The sequence below is a fragment of the Amblyomma americanum genome, chromosome 3 (assembly GCF_052857255.1).
Source record: "Amblyomma americanum isolate KBUSLIRL-KWMA chromosome 3, ASM5285725v1, whole genome shotgun sequence".
NCBI lineage: Eukaryota > Metazoa > Arthropoda > Arachnida > Ixodida > Ixodidae > Amblyomma > Amblyomma americanum.
In genome coordinates, this window is record NC_135499.1 from 163,537,141 (window position 1) to 163,559,330 (window position 22,190).

At 45.3% G+C, this 22,190-nt stretch overlaps 1 protein-coding gene across 2 annotated transcripts; it reads left to right on the forward strand.

Moving 5' to 3' along the window:
- Window positions 1-486: 486 nt before the first annotated feature.
- LOC144123443 (uncharacterized) lies at window positions 487-17,832 on the forward strand. Of its 2 annotated transcripts, XM_077656268.1 has the most exons (8): window positions 487-564; window positions 4,004-4,213; window positions 5,561-5,821; window positions 6,569-6,683; window positions 10,999-11,145; window positions 13,263-13,429; window positions 15,821-15,890; window positions 17,643-17,832. In XM_077656268.1, the coding sequence occupies exons 2-8, from the start codon at window positions 4,007-4,009 to the stop codon at window positions 17,792-17,794; spliced, it is 1,119 nt and encodes a 372-aa protein (XP_077512394.1). In that variant the 5' UTR covers window positions 487-564; window positions 4,004-4,006; the 3' UTR covers window positions 17,795-17,832. The 2 variants fall into 2 exon arrangements, with proteins under 2 accessions (XP_077512394.1, XP_077512395.1); XM_077656269.1 differs by lacking the exon at window positions 10,999-11,145.
- Window positions 17,833-22,190: the final 4,358 nt, after the last annotated feature.

Consider the following 22,190-nt stretch of genomic DNA (forward strand, 5'->3'; position numbering starts at 1 on the left):
CAAGCGCAAAGACGGGCCCGCCGTGTCCTGCATTCATCTGACGCGCGCGTCCCCTGATAGTGAGAGACTGCGACACACCAGGCGTATTCGGAAAGCGCTTCCGCAGTATCTGTTCGGTGTTGGACTCTTAGCGCGGGGTGTAGCGGTTCGTCACAGTTTTGATGGTTCAGACGTGAGTGTGTACATATACTTTCGGCAGTAATGTGGAGAAATGTATGGGGCGTGCCTCTGAAATTCGCGTTTGGAGGTTCGCTATACCGTTTGACGCGCCTGCTTCGTAATTAGAAAGGCTTAGGGAGGAGCAATTTAACCACCGGAGCGGAGAAGGCACATCGACCGCGCGCACCATAGCGCACCAGTCCACGTCGGGGCTGAGTCGCGGTTGCGGAACGGCGGGTCCGGACCGCGGCCAAGGCTAAGCGAGGCGTGACCGTCGACGTCACGGTAAGCGCACCGCTTGGCCGCACTCCGGGCTCAGCCATTGGAGGCGGCCGGGCTGCTACCGACGGCCTCGTGCGGCAGCAGCTCCCATATCCACGGCCTGCCCTTTTCACTGCACCTGAGGTAAGCGCGACCTTTCGCTTCTTTTTGCCAAGTATGTGTAACTTCGCTATCATAAAGCGCCTTTCTTTATTGCGAACGTTAAAATCACTGACAGGGAAGACAGTGGGAACGACAGAGCAATGACCCGTTCATAAATCGCGTTAGATTCTCGCTGACTACTACTTTTAGGAGGCCTTCTTTTCAAACCTGGATTTCGCTCAGGACTAATTCCCATAGCCTATAGGCTGTCAAAGCTTGTAGGCCCAATGACTAGTTCCAGGAGGGACCACGTGTTGACGATGACGGTGACGGTTGGCGTATGTAGGACAGTAGAAGTCTCTCAGATAGTGGCACGATTAAGGAAAATGACAGCCTCGCAGTATGTTGCTGGTGAAAGCGGGTGCCCGGACTGAGCTTTCTTATGCAAAGCCGTATCCTCATAAGGGCATATCGCTATGAAGTTTAGGATCAAGGAAATGTAACCGAAGTGTTTCGGGGCAAATGACAAGAAAAATGCAGGGACCAATGAGCATGAATTGTGCGTGATACTTCGTACCTACATTCACTGCCAAACACCCAAAAGTCTCGCAATGGCAGAGAGGTTCCCGTCAATGCTTTGCTCAAACAGTGCTCGAAAGGTCAACCCCAGGCACGTGCGCCGAGACGCAGCGGTACCCATGAATATTTCATCCCAAAGACCTGAAACACAAGTCACGCCAAAACAAAACAGAAAGCCTAACATGTTATACCGTGCTTCTCGAAAAACGTTATTTGTCTCGTGATGCAGAGTATTCGGCAAAGTTCCCCAGAGATCCCCTACGGCTAGTTTCAGCACGCTCATACCCAACGATTTTAGACAAAAGCATTTTTGAGCGGGAAACCGCTTATGAATTCAATTTTTTAGTATAAAGTAAGGTTTCATAATAACAATCGCATATCCACAGATCACTCGGCTGCAGTTTTGAATTTTTGTTTCTATTAACGTTGTTGCTATCGTAATAATCGTTCCCCATTGGTTTTCTATGGCAGTGTTAACTGTTCGGTGCGATCGATGGAAACACTTCAAAAGAAATATTTTGCCACATATCAGAAGAATGGGCCTTTACCCACAATATTCCCATAAGATTATCTTAGAATTTTTCAATTTAAAAAAAAAAAATTTCGAGAACGTTGGACATGGTAGATAAAATGAGGACGAAAATTTGTAACCGACCTCCTGAGTGCAGAACATACATTACAGCTTCGCTTTTGAAGCGCTAATATATCACGATGTAACCGATAGCGCTTTCTTTCGGGTGTTTTAGGTTTTTTGCAAGAAATAGGCCTCGAATAATAATCGAACACTGTTGGAATCGACGCGACGTGATACGCGTCTCGGCGTTGATGCCTGCTAGTTGAGTGCTCCACACCCTTAAACTGTTCTTTTAACCTCTTATGACCTGAATTTTTTTTATTTTAATAAAAATTGATTTGTACCTAATTTTTGTTTGTGTTCTGGGAACATTAAAAAAAAGCTTCAGACAATTTGACTTAATTGCGTGCATTTTGTAGGTTTGTCGCGAAAACGCGGCAATAGGCGTCAAGTGCAAAAAAAAATGCATCTATTCAGTAACATTCACTGACTGCAATGCTTTCTTTTACTTGGACGAGCTGCCTTTCACGTCGCGCTGAAACTGGTAGAAAAGTTGCTAATAATGCAAAGGAGACGCTTCCGTTTTGCACAAATTAACCCTGGCTAACATTTTCATTGTGGCATCTTGAAACGTTGCCATTTCTCCTTTATGACTGGGCACTGTACTACCCTGTTGGCCTTCAGCATTGGAGCCCTGGACTCAGGGCCCTACCAATCTTCGACACCTTTTCCCTATCTCTTCCAATAAATGTTTTCACCACCGCCTCTTCAGAGAAATCCTGTAATATGCCATATCAGTCCACCAAATAAATCAACACCATCCGTAAATACGCTGTGGCAACAATCGCTGATTGAACCAAATTCAGGATTTAATTCTCCTTCTTATAGTAATTTTTTGCGTATCCTATTGAAAAAGAATAGGCGGGGAATAGGAGCCGACTTCAGAAAATGAGGACTGAGAGTTAACAAAGAGAGAGAAAAAAAATGGCTGCTGAACACACTGATCCCAAATAACAGACATCGTAAGACTGCGGCAGATAGTGGTTTGTTCGAACCCGACCGCGGCGGCTGCGTTTTTATGGAGGAAAAACGCTAAGGCGCCCGTGTGCTGTGCGATGTCAGTGCACGTTAAAGATCCCCAGGTGGTCGAAATTACTCCGGAGCCCTCCATTACGGCACCTCTTTCTTCCTTTCTTCTTTCACTCCCTCCTTTATCCCTTCCCTTACGGCGCGGTTCAGGTGTCCAACGATATATGAGACAGATACTGCGCCATTTCCTTTCCCCAAAAAGCAATTATTATTATTACTATTTTTTCTCCCGGTTTTACGATGTGCATTTAGGCAAATAGCTTGTGCAGAGCGCTTGATCGGCGTGCCTCCATGTAAGCAAAACAAGTGTCACCGCTGATATGGGGTTCTAGGATAAAATTAAGGCATACAGAACCAAACGACACGAGGCACCATCATGTTATGCGGAAACAGTCAGTTCCTGTTTGATTTCGCTATATTGTTGTCTGCCGTGCACTGCTGGAGCTTAATACACAAGTTTGACACTGACTGTACGTCCGTATTCGTGCTTTTCTGTTAGAAATAGAAAGACAAGACGCAGAACACACAACACAAGCAGTTATGTGTGATCATGAATGAATACCAACTTGCCCAAATCGCAACCTGAATGTATAGTCATGGACTGAAGTTTGCGTGATACCGCGTTAAAACAATTCTTTCTGCGCGATCAGAAAACGCCGGTCAATGAAAAGCCTAAAGCGAGAGAGAGAAAGAGAGAGAGGGAGAGAGAGAATAACGGAAAGGGGTAGCGAGGTTTACTTGGCGACGCCCAGTATTCTACCCTACACGTGGGAAGGGGAATGGAGAGAGAGAGAGAGGAATGGAAGATCATTTTACACGTGTCCGTAGGCCATTACTAGGGCACACATTCAAAGTTTATAACATAACACCCCTGAATCTTTTAAGACCTTCGAAAGCGCCTTGACATAGACGCATTAGTAGACATAGTTGCTCTATCCGCTGGAATGAATAGCTGCTGACTGGCTAGTCAGGGAACAGAGAAAGGATTTGTTTTCCGCGAATCCGCATCTCACAAACTTTTCTCAATGACCGTGCGTCCGCAGTAGTGGGCATCATAATATACTATCATAGTACCACCTAGAAAAAGTGACCTTGATTTTAGCGTTTGTAAAAGCTGAATTTTTTCTTTCATTTTTAGCGTAATGATTTGGTCGAGATGTTGTGTCTAGGGGTTTTTAAAAGAACATCAGACGTGTTTTATTTACTTGTGCGTGCTCGTACGCGCTGCGCTACGTGCAGGACATGCGAGGCTACCAGGTGCTGCTGAGGTGGCTGCTCCTTGGAGCCGCCGCCTGTCCCTCGGGCGCACTGATCGGCCAGGGAGAGGACAAGACGACGGCCATATTCCTTACCAGCAGCGGCAGTGGGCCGATAGTCGCGAGCTCCAGCAAGAAGCCGGCTCCGACGGTGGGCCGAGTCACGACCACAAGGGGTCCCCGCCGGCCAGCTGTAAGCAATCCGGTGCCTCCTATTTGCATACTGGCGCTAGTTGTCTTACAGCTTTTAGTGTCCCGAGTATAGCAGCCCTAACCTCAATGTGGCTGACGGGAAGCCTGTTCTTGGAATGTTCCAAGAACCTCATGGAGGTATCTTGCCACCTCGAAACCATCCAACCTCTAAAACCCACATATTCCCGACCCTATACGGAACCCTTCACACTGTAATACTGAACAGCCATAGGTTATTTTCTGGAGAAACACTTTCTGGAGGAACACTTTCTGGAGAAGCAGAATTTCTTCCTGAGACGACTGCGTTTAACTCTCCTCTTACTATGCCATTACCGACGAAATCTGAGCAGAAATACTAGGCAATATTTGATTTTGATTTTGATTTATTTATTTCCACAAACAAGCAGGTACAAGGTTGTGGTGGAAAACAAGGGGAAAAAGCTGCAAGGAAGGCAGCTTGACTGGCCCCAAGTTTCGTTTACAATGGCAGCAGCAGGGCAGGAGAGAAATTTGTTAAACAACAACGAAAAAGAAGAACGAAAGACCAAAGGTAAAATTCATATAACAATTTGAACTATGCAGAAATTCATAAAAAAAATGTAGAAAGGAAAGGAAAGGAAAAAAAAAGTACAAGCACAACCGTGCGCAGCCATGAGCGCAAAAACACTTCATAAGATTTCTAGCGGAACAAGTAAGCGCATCGATATTACATCTGGAAATGTCATTCAGTAAACTGGGCAGCTGGTGGAATAACATTTGCTGACCATAATTAGTGCGTAGGTGAGGAACATACCAAGTCTCGGGAGCTAGAGTTGTGTAAGGGGCTGTGTGTTTTGCGAGATTGGCGAGAGAGCTGAGAACGCCAAAAATTTTTACTTGTTTTCTGTAGGTTGACAGTAAGCGGCAATGCCAGGACATGTCATGATCAAAGTGCACACCCAAACATTGGATTGATCGTACAACTTCAATTGTACAGGTGTTAAGCAAAATATATCCAGATAATGCGACATTCATATTTTTTTGAATGAAAGAGTCAGGCTTTGGTTTTTTTTCAGTGTTGATTGTTAGACCGTTTTCGAGAGCCCACTGATGTAATTTATAAAACGCTCTGTTAGCACGTAGGGCCAAACCATGTTTATTCCGACGTGACAGGCGTCTATGCATCATATTCTTAGTCTCTTTCACTAAAGCTTCGTTATGTGCGTCTTTTCAACAAGTGACTCATCTAGGGTAGTACTTCACAATGCAGAAACGCTTCTTGCATCTTCTGGCAAGTTCTTTACGCACAAGATGACGAGGTTGTCAAACATCCCCGGGCATGTGGTGTCACCGTTCCAAACATTCGCAGGGTGGCAACACCGGCTTCGCAAGCTGCAAGTCGCGGCGAGGCGCAATGCCCGACATGGAGCCTCTGGAGGTCCTCTCCAGCCTCGCCAGTCCCGTGCATTGCCTAGCGGCGTGCCTCCTCAAGTCTCCTCGCTGCAAAGCGTTCGCCTTCGGCAACCGCAGCTGCGACCTCCTGCAGCGTTCGCCCTGCGACTCGCGGAGGCCCATGCGCGACGCACCTGGCTTCGCACACTACGACGTGCTCACCAGGGACCGGCTACTGGTAGGTTTCCAGTGCGTGCACGTAGGTTCGTCCAAAACAATAATTTTGCTTCGCAGGCTACAACTTGGCTAAAGTGACAATAAAAGCGTAGACTAGTTATAACAATATAAAATAGTTCAGTAGTTATGCTATTGTTAGCTTCCCTACTCCTTCGTTGAAGCCAGTGGTCCGGATACTAAAATCACCCCAACGTACGCCCGAACGAGGGCCAGAAAGCGCTCTGAGATGCTTGCTGTGTACTCGTATACTGCTGGCGCGTGCGTCGTAAAAGTTCGATCTGATTTTTTAACATATAAGCGCCTGGATACGCATTTCTCTAGACCAGAACTACAACAGTAGCAGGAATCTGTCTGTAAAGAGTTTTGAAAGTATCTGTATTGATGTCGTTTGAGTCATAGTGTTTGTAACTTAGATAAAAGAAGCATCTTTCGCAATACGTACCGCCTTCATCAAAAGTACCGAGAATTCGCCATTCACCCCTGCAGTTGGACACTTACGGCACCAGTACTGTGGCAAGTCTCTCGGAATTGAAAAAAAATATCCCTTCTGGAGCCATGGAGCTTCGCAGGAGCCGCAAGTGTCGTAAATGCCCACTTGCTGGGTTGAACAGCAAAAGCATGGGTCTTGGGGACATGTGAGGAAGCGTGTGTGTCTCAATATCCCAAGAAAGATCACAGTGCCAAGACAGATGATTGTAGTCGATATCGACCTGTCAGTGAGGAAGTGTCGCGGCGCGCCATTTCACAGCTGAACAAAGGGGATTCACCGGACTGCGCACCCACCACCTCTACCGACTACTCCAGCACGGTGCAGACCACCGCGCCGCCATCGGTCACCCCCACAGAAGGCAAGAAGCCAGGACGTAAGCTCAGACGTCATCTTTCAATAAGACACTCTTTTCTTATCCTTTAGTCAGTCTATGCTTACAGAAATGCTGTTTGCGGTTGTTGTTGTTGTTGTTGTGGTTTTTTTTTTCATTGTAAGTGGGGTTATTGTTTTTAAATAGGAAGCGACAAGTAATTATGCGAATCTTATATAAAAGCAGTGCTGGGTGCCAATATAGAACCAAGAAAATTCCATCGGTAGCTGCGTTGTGAAATCTAAGGCGCGTTATAAATGAGAGGCGGTTGACCATTCAGACCATAATAATTTCCAAAATTACTATATAGCCGTTGGAAACGAGTAAGTTGGCCATCACAAATTTTCGCCGTGTTAAACAAGCACGTAATGCATCGATTCACGTAGAGACATAGCTGTTCGTTTGTCTGACACAGTTATTCGTTCGCAGCTGCTTATGCGCACTGGTATCCATGCGATTGTTTGAGCTCGTGTGCGTTAGGGGACAGCAGGTAACATATCACTTCAAACAAACATTCAAGACGTATTTTATGAAATTATGTGACATCGGTAAAATTCATCCCAGGTCATATGATATACAAACATGTAACCCCCATAATCATCATAAGGGGCAGATTCATATGCAAAGCATCCATGCTGGTCAGATGAAGTACACATCTGAGGTATTTTGCATATGCATGACACTTTACAAAAATTATTGACAGCTAGCCATCTAATATAGCGCATATATAGGCTGAATTCTTATGACTACGTATACAAGCTTGACACTTAAAACAGCGAATCTACTTGGCACGGCCATCAGAGTAGCAGTCATATTTTATATAAATCTTGAGCACCGCAAAGCTTCAAGGTTCAGCAATAACCACCAACGTGAGGTGTTTTACATCTGCATTGTGGGGTGCCCTGGTACGCCTGTGCATGAATGGTGCGCAGGAGGCGTGTGACCCCATGTGACCCAAACCTTTACTTTACGGGATGGCCTTTGACGTAACGGCGCACTTAGTTTTCTTCTGAATTTTGAACAACCTTTAATCGTCTTTCCTTTTTTCTTTTGACATGAATTAACTACTCGACCAGACGAGATGTCGTCAAACCTTAGATTTCAATCGCAATGTAATCGCAATATAGTCACAAAAATGGCGGTATATTTACTTGTTTGTTGAGTTCAGAATAAATAAGATAATATGAGATAATTACGAGGCATTCACCCAGTCACTAAAGCAGAAAGGAACCAAACTCAACACTTTCTTTCAGTAATGTTTAATTCAGTCACTCTTTCATAAACATGATAGCGCTTCCTTTACACAAGAAAAGCGCCCCTGGCGTCAAGTTTGAACAGGCAAATTGAAATATCCATATGCTGCAAAAACATACAAATAGAACTCCTCGTTAACAGTTCCACAATTACTTAACACCTCTTGTGCTAGACCAGCAGAGGACTGCAGACAATACTTATGCAGACCAAGAGCGATTTCAGCAGCGCCGCCTATGATGCATATCCATGCTGTAGCACGGGCGAAAAAAAAAAAGGCTCTGCACAGGAAATCATGAACATAAGCCCGCAAAGAATTAAAGATTCTTATGTTTAGATACATATGAAGGAAGCCAACAGTCACAGGAATCAAGAAAAACATGAAGGAATATTTCCATATTTTTTGTTTGTGTTGTTGATCAATGGGAAATTAATAGTGTAACTATTTTATCGATGAAAATAATTGAATAGATAGTCAGTTATCTTTCAGCCATACAATAATTACAGTATTATTACCCATTCATTAACAACAAAAATTAAGAAGCAGAAACATTCCTTAATGTTCTCCTAGGTTTCGATGACTTGGCTCCCTTCAATGTCGTCATAACGAGCCGCTCATTTTCCTACACTTGTCTGGTCAATATGTTGAGATAGTTACTTAACAGCCGAGGCTTGACTGTAACCTCAAGAAAGAGATTTACTTTGTTGTGTAAGAAATGAAAAGGCCAAGACAGCATGTTATGACACATATTTTAGTTTTGTCTGTCATTCGTTTGGTGCTGAAATTAAACGTTTGCTAATCTTCTTTAACTTTGAATCGAAGCTTATTTTCCCCTATGCCCTCGAGAGCTGCAGACTGTATCGTAATCAGAGTAGAATAAAATGCACTGCGAGCTATTTGCCTAGCACTGGAATAAGATTCATGCATTTCAATACATAGTGATGCGTGGAATTTGCTTGATGTAAAAGCTTACCCCAGCTTTATCTCTTAAGTGCCTCAGACCAGTGTTAAAGAGTCGAATAGAATATGGCTTCATGCACTGATCCTACAATGTTTCCATTACACATGCTGAACACAAGCGTACTCTGTTAAGCAGTATGATATTTTTTCTCCATGTAACAAGAACCTGGAGAAGTGTTCAATCATTATTGCATTTTTTCAGAAGTGTGAGATGCTGTGTGTATATAGGTTGAACAAAACATAATTGCAGCAAGTATGCATTAATCATGGCTACACCTATATGGATTGCATTATTAGAGTGCTTCGCATAATGTATGAATGGTCCTGCACACCTTTTCACTGCATCTTGAGCTACACAGCAACATCGAATGTTCACGGATATTGCAGATTCTAATCGATATATCACGCCGCAGTAACAATTCTTACTGAGCATTGTGGTTCATTGCCTTCCCACATCAAGTACTCGCGTAGTTTGTCGATGACAGCATGGTGCCTCCCTCTCATCACGTAGGCAGCAAGCCTGAGATTACTGTTCTCAAGAAACCTTTTCTCGCGATTTTCATTTCGTTTTGGAAGACAATGAACGCGTAATACCAACATGTCATCACCTAGACTGCCGCAACTCAACTCAGTGTTGTTTTCCCGCGTGATAGCGCAATGAGTTGAAATAGTTAAATGATAATCAACCTATTTATGCATGGCATGGTGATACAGCGTTAAATAAGAAACTAAAATGGTGGAAAAACTAAGTACGTACGACTCATAGCATTTTGCATTAGTGTTTGTTACGGAACCGCGTTGCCACGTTTATATAGTTCATAAACACGCCCAGAAATTCTGGACAAAAGTATTTTTCAACGAAAAGTAGTTTATGAACGCAGTTTTGTCATCTAATGTAGCATTTCACTATAACAATCAATATACCGGCAGATTTCCCCCCGATCTGCATTTTTTGCAAGCCTGCCATTGGTTTTTTTTGGCAGTCTTAAATGTTTAATGCGAGCGATCGAGAAACTTTAGATGAAAGGTACGCATCGGAAAAACCAGCCATTACCTTTAATACTTCCATGACAGTAACTTACAATATTTCAATATTCAAATTTCTGTCCATGAATCCTGGACTTGAGCTTTGTTGTTGGTCGACCAGAAATGCCCATGAATGAACGCAGTTTTAGCTGAAACATTGCATGAGCTGTTAAAAATTAGCTTTTAGAAGTACTCACTTTGTGTAAAACAAAATCCATAGAACACCTCTGCATGAAATTTAAAACACGCTACCAAGGTGTGCGAACATAGACACAAGTGTCAACAATAAAGTTCAGGAAATCCTTAGTAATGTGCCGTAAATATTGACGCGTATCTCAACGGATAACAGCTCCTGCGTATTTACCAGGCACTATCCTGTTTCTGATGCAGCTGGTGCAGTGTTAAACTGTTCAGAATAAAGGAAAAGAGCACTAATCAAGTCTCGTAAAAAAGTAAACAAGAACATCTCAGAAGTGAGAACTCGACATTTTATCTACTGCACAGTTTCAAATTCACCCTGCTGCCGCTGAACATATATATATATAGTGATTATTTATTTAAAATAACAAAAAGGAAGGTAAAAGATGTTTGCTCACCCCGGCATCTGCCATCACTAAACGGCGGCACCTGAGCTGGGGTAGCGGAAATATAGGATAGCAGGCAGTTTGAAGAAGTGAAACAAAAGAGGTGAGGGGATAGCAGGAAAGAGATAGGGGTGAGGGCATATATACACTATTTACAAGTCAAGCTGAACATGCCGAGTTCGGATTTTTGACACTGACTAGCGGTCAAGTGAGTGCTTCAAAATAGAATGCACTTTTCGTACAGCGAAAATAAACAAAGGACCAGATAGAATAAATAAGGTCAATATCTTTCCTGTCTCCTTCTCTTTCGTCTTTTGTTTCGTCGCCGAGACCAGAAATTCACTCTGTAGCACATTCTTAACAAAGTTTCAACTTATGCACTTTTACTCACTTAGCGCTACAATTCACAGAGCGTTGTACGACAACCATCTTATCATTCGACACTGTATACCTAATACCACCTTCGTCACGTACTTCGATGTTTCTGTAAATCAAGACCCGGGCACAAGTGGTGACGCAGTCAGAAGCTCTACGTTGCATGATGTGACGTATGAGTTTGGAGGCTTGGCCACGCCCCTCGCGGCGGACGACGCAGCTGGGACCCAAGCTTTGTATGACCTGACATCAGAGCATCAAGACGGAGGTACTACACTCACACTTTCATCGTAGACAGACCTGTTGTAGCTTGCTTCCCAAACTTCAGTTGTAATAGGTACCGGCGAGATAAGACTTCCGTTGACTCCTGAAATCTTGTTGAGGTTTCGGAGAACGGTGGAGTTACGAGGAAAAGAAACGAAATCTTGCTTCTAATTAGCTTTGTAAACGATAATCAATCCGTTTGCAGCTCGGCGGCTTGAATCTTGTTCTTAGCATGACTACTGTCCAGTAAAATGCCACTTATTGGACGATAATGCTATGTGGGCAGATGCTCAAGAGCCCTACATTAACTATACACGAACGGCCTTGTGCGACTGACATCTTAAAATTAGACAGTAAAATAACTGTAGTTATTATGTCACCTGGTTCGCTCAGATAAGCATGGAGCCGACCTCTCCAATAGGAGGTGCAGAAAATTCCGGCTCACTTGAATGCGCCTCAGAGCAGTTCGAGTCACGAAATTTTCTCTACGCCACGTTCTCTGACCGGTCACTAGCACACAGTGACATGAACTTTTGTGGCTTGTTGTGGAAATTTTTCATGCACTGCTTCAAGGCGCTGTATGAAAAGATCACATGTTTCATATTTTCACAGAACTTCAAATCAGATCATATATACACAGATTACTGTCGCTTTGAAAGTTTGGGAAGCACTGCTTCGAGGCAACCCTGTGAGCCTTCGGAGTAACAGACGATTTAAAGCCAGCTGTGACGAGCTTCATGCTCTGTCGAAGGATATAAGGGCGAATTCGAAAATATAAAAATATCTGCAGACCTTTTTGATGAGCATTATACCAGGCTCTTCGGGCTGCACGCATATCTGCAGTTTACTGCGGAGGCTCACAACACAAGTCATGGCTATTTTTTTTACAAGCTATTGAACTTGATTCATTTTTCATTCTCTAGCACCCATTTAACATGGACACATTTTAATGTCTAAACTACCTTCATCTCATAACAAACAGTGAGAAATATCTAAAATAGCACGCAAGCGCTCTTTTCCAGCGGAGTACAAAAGAGATAGTCAACAAAATGTCGTACAATTATTTCATACCAACTATTTCAGAGTGGCGTGGAAGCGAGGCGCGCCTCTGCTCTGTTCTTATATGGCTTCCACAGTGACACTGAAAGGGAACCGCCATTCCCTTTATGGACTTCCATCGTCCTCACTTCCAGCCCTAAAGATTAAGCTTTTAGTTTGATGGGACTGGTTAAATAACCTACCCACGATATCGTAATCTCCCGATCGAAAAAAAAATAGGAATTGGTTTGGCTCTGCCATTCGTCATGAGGCTCTGAGTCCTGTAATGATAGCAGGGGACTAATATTTACCGTTCGTTTCCAGCACAAGCTGGTGTTGTGACAAGCGCTCACCCATGCCCTCAGCCCTCATGTAAGGCCCTCACTCAAGGGCTCTTGAGGTGTTTGTAATAAATGAACAAAGTAATAAGTGTACTGCTCACATCAGATCATAGAGGAGGCTGCAATCAAAAACATGCTTGTGTAAGGGAAGAGTTTCAAAAACCCAGAGGGCAGTGAGCTCAGTACTGCTCCTAAGGTAAGAAAAGATAAAACAAAGATACAAGAGCCACAACAGGGAACCAGCAACAGGATTTAAAAAAAATACCAAGGACTACGAATAGAGCTTCCCTGACAGGTTACGCTGTACAGTTGGCCAGATTTCTGAGACCGAATCGTAACCTTTTGCAGAGCGTATATGGTGCATCAAAAAATACCAAGCCGCAAGATCTGTCTTTTAGCAGGATATTCTAACGCTTAAATGCCATGACGCTATTGAGGTCCTCAGAGGTGAGAGTTATAGTTCTCCTATCGTCTGCAGAGATTTCGTTGATGTTATCAATGCTCTAATACACAGCCGAAAAAACAAACCCTGTGGCATGGGAACTTTTGATGCGTCCTGTACATGAATGGTTTCATATATAATAATTTGATGAATTACCGTCGTCCGTGTTACTTTAAAATGCTCTAACTATTATTAGGAGCCCGAAGTGAACTTTTTTCCGAAGTGTGTCCCCTCGATAGCGTTAATAGAGTCAACAGGCGAAGTATGACGTTCTGTTGTTTCTGCTCGCACTGCTTCCAGCGACGTTCGTGTTCCGCCGCGGTCCCACGACGTTCGAGGCAGCACAGCGGGCCTGCTCGGACGAAGGCCTGGCGCTCGCCATGCCAGTCAGCGCCCAGGACCACGCCACCCTGGTGAACCTGATGCGTCGCAACAGGGCGCCCCGGCTGTGGATAGGCGTCCAGCGGGTGGGCAACTCACTCCCAGTCCTGCTTTCTTATCTCTGATTATAGCAGAAAGTTGGGCGGGTTGGCTGAAATTCATGACTGGTAATAGCGCAAGAAAAGACGAAGAACAAAGAATCAATCACAGGGACAAGGATTCTTTACAAAGGAGTGTTGATTCGCCGGTAGACAGACTTAGAGGCAGCGGATACCCGAGGCACGTGATTGTTCAAGCCTGCGGGAAGCTGACTAAATGGGACAAGGGTTTGTCTAACTCAAAATATACTCTAAGAGAAGGGCGCAGATTTGCAACGGTTCCTTATGTGCATAGAATGCCACAAGAACTAAAAAATGTCACAGGTCGGTATAACGTGCCTATTGTCGATTCCGCACCAGAAAAATTGCCTAGAATTTGTTCGCAAGTAGGGAGGCTGCACGGCGAAGATGGAAAAAGAAAAAGAACAAACGGGTGCAGTATCAATCATAGGGCCCGTTCGTCACATGCGGCGTCGGGGTTGTCTATAAGTTGCCCCTGTCATGTGGTGCCTCGTACATTGGCCATACTGGCCCGATGTATAAATGAGAGATGGGGGGACCATTGCAGATTGTTGGAGGGGGCTCATTTAATCATTTGCCTATACATTAGCACAAGTTGGTTCGTGAATTAATGAAGACTTTCCACAAACGCATGTGCAAGGAATCTTGCACCAGTCAACCGTCGATCAATTTGACTGATAGGGAGTTTGATTTCCTAGCCACTTCACCAGGGTATCAATGAGAAAATCTGCCCTGCGGCACCTTCGGTGTTTCTTTTGACTCGTGCCGGTTGGTGATATGTTTCGCTGACGATTGGTGAATAATAATAATAATAATTGGTTTTGGGGGAAAGTAAATGGCGCAGTATCTGTCTCATATATCGTTGGACACCTGAACCACGCCGTAAGGGAAGGGATAAAGGAGGGAGTGAAAGAAGAAAGGAAGAAGAGGTGCCGTAGTGGAGGGCTCCGGAATAATTTCGACCACCTGGGGATCTTTAACGTGCACTGACATCGCACAGCACACGGGCGCCTTAGCGTTTTTCCTCCATAAAAACGCAGCCGCCGCGGTCGGGTTCGAACCCGGGAACTCCGGATCAGTAGTCGAGCGCCCTAACCACTGAGCCACCGCGGCGGGACACGATTGGTGCAGTGTGACGGTTTGGTGTTTTTTTGTCATATTCCGTCGACACTTCCTTTTAATACCTGTACGTCCAGGAATAAACCTTAAGTTGCGAGTTAGCGCTCGTCCCCCCTTTGTGGTGCCTTAATTGTCCTTCGTATTTTCTTGCACTGTTACCTATACCATGCGTTTCTTATCTCGCAGCTTTTGACCGAGAAAAAAAACGTGATATCTTCGCAGCTTTTACTTTCCTCAGAAAATTCACCAGACGTTTATCGTTGCGGTCATGGGAATTTCAGTGGTAGGTGCGAAACGCTGAGGCCAGTGGAGCCTTTAGTAACTTTGGGCAGAGTGTGGGATGTCTATTAAGTTTATGGCGTTAAATTCATACTAGCGCTACAGTTAAGCTCTAGTGAATTACTTTTGGTGACAGCGTTGGATTAGCCTGGTGCAGTCATCAGTCATGGAGGGGGAGGGGGGGGGGGAGGGGGAGGGGTGCGGCGTACGGCAAGCGCGCAACGACGCCGTGATTTCTCCGAACATGCCATATGCACCTGTCGCTGTAAAATATTGCGGCGTTGTGCATCAGCTTGCGTTTTAACTTTTTTTTTGCTCCTTCGCAGTCACCGTTCAAACTTGTTTACGCGTGCATGCGCCGTGTCCCGAGACCTAGCTCATATAGGAAACAAGCTGGGCGGTCTTGGCTGCGCCTACACATATACTGCAGCTAATTCCAAGGGTCCAATTTGCAAACAATGTAATGGCTGGGAGGTACAGCAAATTTAAGTAATTCCCTACTGGTAAATTTGTACTCAGCTACGCTTGGGTGGCTGCATGTTTTCTTCCGAATAGAGCAAAGGTACATAATACTCGAGACACGTGGACTGCCCAGAGCATTACATGTATGCGCTTTAAATCTCATAAAACTGAGCTAAATTTCTTCGCAACCCTGCCCTTGGTTTTGTTTTAAGCATTGTAACAAGGATTCTTCCTTAAAAAAATATCTAAAAGCACAACACAGCGACATATATTATGAAGTTGTATCATTATTGTTTTTTTTTGTTCTATATCGTTTAAAAAACAGGCACTTACTCTTAGAAATAGTAACACACATTGCGTTAGTTTGGCAGCTTAGTTTTATAATTGAACGCTCTCTAAATTCTATTACTAAAATCTCTAGTTGATCTCATTCTTTGTCAATAGGTCTTCTCCCTTTATTTCTACCTGATGGCTTCCAACTTTTCTCCTCTTGAACAGAGTGCGAAGGGGAACACCACTTTCATGAACGGCCAACAGGTTCCAGAGGGCAGCCGGCGATGGGGCAAAGGTATATTCAAAGAACGCCGCATTTACAACACCGCCTGATCACTTGTAACATGTGCGCAATCGCGGACGTGTGGAGGTTACAATCCTGGTACCCGAGTTATCCCGAGTACCCGAAACATCAAGAAAGCGCAGTCCTAAACCTGTTGCTATAAGTTGCCATTAACGCCTTTTGTAATTCAGTTCAAAACTGCTTGTTTCAAGCCCTAGAAATGCCATAAGCACTGTGATCGTTTCAAGATGCTTTCCACCAAGCTGACGTTTTTTTTCACTGTTTGCAAAAAGGAAACCCCATCTTCATTCTAAGAAAAATAAGCTAGTATATCTCGTCTTTCTCCGCTGTTGTTGCTGTTAACAATATTTTTATTGTTTTTCAAATTTTCTGCATGGGATTGAGTGCACGCATACGGTCCGACTCAAATAAATTTCAACATGGTCACAGAAAAAAATAAAAGAGACGCTTAAACCGCGAGCACGCGGAACACGCGACATTGGCTTAATAGAAAAATATGCAGCTTTAAATAAACTTAAATATGACGCTAGGATGGCCAGGCCAGGGTAGAATCACAAAGAACTTTAGCCTGTTACAAAATTGAACTTATTTAAAAGGCATGCTGAATTTAACTCCGAGGTAGTGCGGTAGAAAAGCCGAGCAGTTGCGCTGCTGTTATTTCAGCCGAACCAGCGCTACAAATTTTTTCAGCGGTTTTTCAGCAGTTTTATTTTTGCATAGAAGGTTTAATGAGGAGATTCCGCCTGTGAAACCATTTTTCCTGTTGCGTTTCCGGGTGTCAGCTCTCCACTCTTGCGTAAACTATATCCATTTCTCCTCGTCTCCATGTGTGGGCGTTTAGCAGACTTCAACCTCAACTCCATTTCTGCTATAACGGCACAGCACGGTGGTATAGGGCTAGAGGTAGTATAATATACTCACATTAATTTAGCCAGAGTAGCGGCGTGGGCTCATAGTTTCGCCCTAAATGTAGGTAGCACCACAAGTTGCTGTTTGCATGTCCTGCATAGTATTTTCAAGCTTGATTTGTTTTAGCAAAATAAAGAAGAGTAAAACAGTGCATTGTGTGCTGATTACTTTTAATGAAGAACGGTTGCTCCGTAAGAAAATCACACTTTGAGATTGAGGCTGACGGAACAGTGCGTTTCGTTCTAGAAGAAGGTATTGCTACTGCCATTGGTGCAATTTATTGCTGGGTCTGCATAACTGTTTAGGAGCCTGTCTTCGATTGAATTACGGAATAACGCTTGTGCTTAATTTCCGTTCTTAAATTTGGGAAATATTGCGGGGGTCTCATCTGACCCTGTACAGCACATGGAACTCGTTGACTGGCAAGTATATATTAAAGAAATGTCTGTTTTTAAACAGTGGTGTTGCAGTCAAACACTAGCAATTTTATATTTAATTTTCAACTTACTGCGAAATTGTACTGTTAGCCTTACACTTCCAAAATAAATTTAATTTTTTTAAGTGATTCGCGACGCGTGTATAGAAAACACATTCATCATTGATCCGCATGAGCAACTAAGTATACAGCGTTCTACCGACCGTAATTTTTCAGACTCCGAATATGACATTTGGTCATCTAAGCAGGTCAATTTATTTATTTTTTAGCAAATAACAACATTCTTGATAAAAATTGTCTTAGTTCGAGAGGGAAATACAAGCTCTTGAAAACTAACTGTTCAACGTGATACTCAAGAAGACTTACGCGTGGTTCATCTTTTTTTGGTGTCTGCGCAGGCCAACCAAACAACAGCGGAGGGACGCAGATCTGCGTGGAGATGATCGAGGCTCTGGCGCACCTCTGGAATGACTACGACTGCGAGAACAGGGCTGCCTATGCATGCCAGCGACCGGATGGTGCGCCCCAGTCGCCGCGTCCCCAGACCTGAAACGACGCGCACTTTTGTTCACAGCTTCGACAGCCCATCCCCCATAAAAAGCCTGTCTGGCACTTCTCTCAAAGCCTGCCTTCCTTTATGGCTCGACTCCGTTATTACATGTGTGCAGGTGCGAATCATTTGCTGCCGCACATGTCCAAAGCGAAATATGACTGCAGCCGCCCAACTACACCATTGGCACTTAGCCCTTAAGTGTGACATTGTACTCAAAGCAGTCACACTTAAACCAAGCACGTGCTGAAAGTCCTTCCGTTGCTCTTGCAAACAAAGCTTAATTCCTTCGTTGTCAGATCCTTGTACATGGTAGACAAGTTGCTGTACCTTTAAAACTGTGGATATTTACGCTTTACAGGCTCTATATTTCTTTTTAAATGGCTAGAAGAATGTCATGCATTTTTTGGCTAAGCCTGACGGCAGCTCTACGATTACACATCGGTTGAAGATGCAGTGAAAGCAAAAAAGATGCGAAAAAACGAATACAGCGGCATTCAGTGCGTTACTTTGCACCAGACAAAACATTTTTGCACGCACGATGTGGTAGGTTGAAGAGGGGCAGTTAATAGCGAGTTCGTAATCGCAAACCACAATGTGTCTAGCGTCTAATGAATACCTGAACATTTTGACTATATGTTCTTTATGACGTCGTAAAGGATACTAAGTTTAATAGTATTTCCGTTAGTTGTTTTCGGAATGAAGCTCATATTCTGAGATTACCGATAGGGAACCGTGAGACGTATAGAACTAACTTTAACATGTTGTGTACTGAGGGAGATATGGGCTCAGTATGGAACAGTTTTTTGCTATTCGATATTACTGATGCCATCAGACTGACAACTATAGAACTATGTGTAGATGTACAGTGCCCTCTTTGCTCGGAACTCTGCTGACCTCTTGCTGAACTGAATCTGTTTAACTTTGTGGCATCTGTGCGCGTCAGGATTAGCTGTAAAACCGACGCCACTACAATACGCACTGTTTGTATTCTTTTTACCGCATTAACAGCGTTGAATTTGAGTGAATACGCCTTTTTGCAATAGAAACAGGATACAAAGAGTTGCAGTAACTCTCTAAGATTTCTCCGATATATTGAGTAGTCACATATTGTCGAACCAACCTGGGAATAAGTTCTGTTGACACTTAGTTAAGCATCGGTTAGTCGTCACTTTAAGGACTAACGAAGCCAGGTCGCAGGGCTGAAGGATACAACATAAAAATTTCTTTTGCACACACAGTCTGATAACTCAAGCGAAAATTGCCAAGACTCTGTGCCAAAGCCCTGCAAAATGATGGACAGAGACAGACGCCATTGTCAGAAAATGGGGGGCCATTGTCGATGGCCCCCGCACTCTTCATTAGCAGTTAAGATGGGACAAGAAACAAACATCTCCACCAAAATACCAAATATTATGCAGGACCAAATGGTTATAGCGGGCGATCGGGCCACCCTGACCAGCCGCTGACCGGAGGCACAACACAGGAGTCGGGAATGAGAATTTCTGTAATTTACTTAACAGAGCGAATCAATTCTATTGCAGTTATATTCTAATTTTATTCCAATTATATTGGAATTCTATTCTAATTATATTTTGTAGTCGGTGCAGTTGCAAGTAATAGTACTGACTATTACTGGTTAACATGTATTTTCCCGCCTTTGATGACGTGTCACCGGTTCGACCAATCGCAAAGTTTGTTACACCGCCACTTTTTGGGCGACGCCGAGTCCTCGTGCCGATGAGCCACCTAATGCTCTCGCATTAACAACGAGACAAGTGGCACAAGACAGACGGAAGAAATTTTAGAGTTAACATACAACATCCGATATGGTAGGTGAAAGGAAATGCAAGCACAAGACAATTTTGAAGGGAAAATTTCAGGAGGGATTTCTCAAGATCGGGGAGTGGCGAGAGCTTAGCTTGTCGGAGTGGCCGAGGTCCGAACCGAGTTGAGCTTTGGGCTGTCGACGTCGACTCCCTGATGTAGTTGCTAGCTGGCAGGACAATTTGGGACAAGCTGATTTGGGACGGCTGGTGCTGCACACACGCGCACATCTAACTGGCACACAGCCGCCTCCAAGTTCTCAATCAGTCTACTCTCCGATGCATTCCACACTCCCCCCGTCGCGTCCTTCTCCACCATGCCTGGCCAGCCCAGGGACGGGTTGCCTGGTACCCACGAAACGTAAACTATGCCTCCGAAACATCCCGTCCCGAGCCAGCGGCTGGTTCCGCTGCCACCCTCGCACTTGAATTCCGAGTACGCAAGGTGATGTGGCAGACCTCACACTGTGTGTTCACGGGGACGGGGGGGGGGGGGGGGTAATCTTTGAGATGGCATCGGTGTCGCTGCGGCTCAATGAGCGCGAATCCAGTTTCACCACACCGGCGTCAAGAACACTATTCATAAAAATATTTCACATGGCAAGAACACAAGTCGCGCACGCTTCGCCGTAGGCGACACAAGCATACAGCGCTAAAATCATAGCACGAACACCGAGTAAACTTGGCGCGACAAAGGCGCGCATAAGTAAATGTGTGTAGACATACATTTACTAACGACACTTTAGATAAATTGAAACGAAAGTACTCTAATCTTTCGAAAACTCGGTTACCCTCAGTGCTGTGGTGCAACAAATTTTGGCTACACCGCCATTGAGCCTCCAGGCCTACAGGCCATTGAGCCTCCTCTGAGGTCAAGGCAGGGAACTACTAGCTCCCGGTATCGCACACCACGCGCGGCCGTTCTCACGGCGGCGAAGTGGAAATGCGAAATAACACAACACGGAACAGGACGCTCGGCCCGGGGCCCAAACGTTCATTGGGCTCTCCCCAAATCCCTGGCTGCTGGATGCTTGATCTGCGACCCTTGCCGTCTGGCTTGGTCGTGCGGCTGACGGGGCAAGGTGGCGACATCAAAGATGGAAGAAGGGAGGCCATTAATTACCTGACGTCCTCTCGCTGTCACGGCTCGCGTAAGTCTCCCTCCGGCCACCGCCGGTACCCGGCGATCTCGGCGCCCCGTTGTCGCTTTCGGCAATCAGCGACCGCTCCGGCGGTGCCTAGCGGTGCGCTCTTGCGACCGATTTGAGGAAGGAGGCGGCGCAGCGCTCTCGAGCTGACCTTCTGGCTACTCGACCGTGGGGAAGGAGGAAAACGTCCGCTTTCCTGCGTCTCTACGGCGCGCCTCGCCGGCCAGGGAAGGATACGGCCCACCGAAAGCCCACGGTTTTCGAGAAGCTTGCAGGCAAAGCAACCTCTACATTGCACGTATAACTCGTCGAAATAGCCAATATTTGTTCGGCTTCAGTGCCGAGGCTAACACCGTTTTCGAAATTCTAAAAACTGATATGGCGTCTAAATAATTAAGGAGACTAATGTTAATAGGTAAAAAGTTAACTGTTCTATATTAGTTAACCAGCCTGCTAGTTAGCACATCTTAGCTGTATTCTGATGTACTACACCGCTGACGATGCTACGCCGTCAAAAGCGCTCTTCTAACTCAAGAAGCCTGTTCTTAAAAATTGTGTAAGTTCTGTAGGCTTTCTTTTTTTTTGCTAGCCGCTTGCTGACGCCCCCTGCAACGGACACTAGTGTTGAGTAGTGTGCATGGTGGTGGCGAAACTTTATTTCGCAAGAAAATTCGAGGCCTGCAGAGCCCCTGTGTCTCCGCACGATCCCACTCACGGTCTAAACGTCCATGTGGTGTGAGTCCATGTCGTATGCGGCCCGGCTGACGGCGATCTTCTGCCTGGCCAGGTCCGCTGTCCGCAGTAAGGTCTCCCAGTCCTCCCAAGTTCGGAGAGGCACGGACCCGGCGGAGGGAGGGATCGCCGGGCATGATAGGAGGATGTGAGTAAGGGTGGTCTTGGGGTCTGCAGGCGACGCCAGATTGTCTGTTCTCTGGTGGTGATGGGTGGGTAGGGTGGTGGGTAGATGAGGGGCTCAGCGAGGGAGTTTGCGGTGAGCTCAGCAAACGAGTACACACGCTCCTTCGAGAAATCCCCCACGAGGTCCACCTGTGCCCGATTTCTAGACCCTCGGGCCAAGGAGTCGGCGGCCTCGTTGGCGGGATTTCCCGAGTGCGCAGGCACCCAGATGAGCTCAGCGCGTTTGGAAGAGGTAGGGCGGTGTGCATGTGCAGCAGTCATTATGCAGGGGGATGAACCCTGCCCCTGGTAAAATTTAGACTGGCGGTTTTTGTATCAGTAATTATGTAATGGGCGTCGGTGTATGCCAGAACAGTGGCTATATCGGTCTCCTCGGCTTCCTCGCAGGTGGTGCCTGAAGGAAGCTCGAAAGCTAGGCACCTTATGTGGGGGTTGTGGATAACAGCAGTGGCTCCGGGCTCATCGCAGGCAGCATACACCCAAACAGTACCGGGCTCATCCCTG

Excerpts from the sequence above, each read along its gene's own strand:
- LOC144123443 (XM_077656268.1), top strand. The coding sequence starts at position 4,007 with ATGCGAGGCTACCAGGTGCTGCTGAGGTGGCTGCTCCTTGGAGCCGCC. Across the intron at positions 5,822-6,568 it reads TCACCAGGGACCGGCTACTG|CTGAACAAAGGGGATTCACC; the intron begins GTAGGTTTCCAG and ends GCCATTTCACAG. Across the intron at positions 11,146-13,262 it reads ATCAGAGCATCAAGACGGAG|CGACGTTCGTGTTCCGCCGC; the intron begins GTACTACACTCA and ends CACTGCTTCCAG.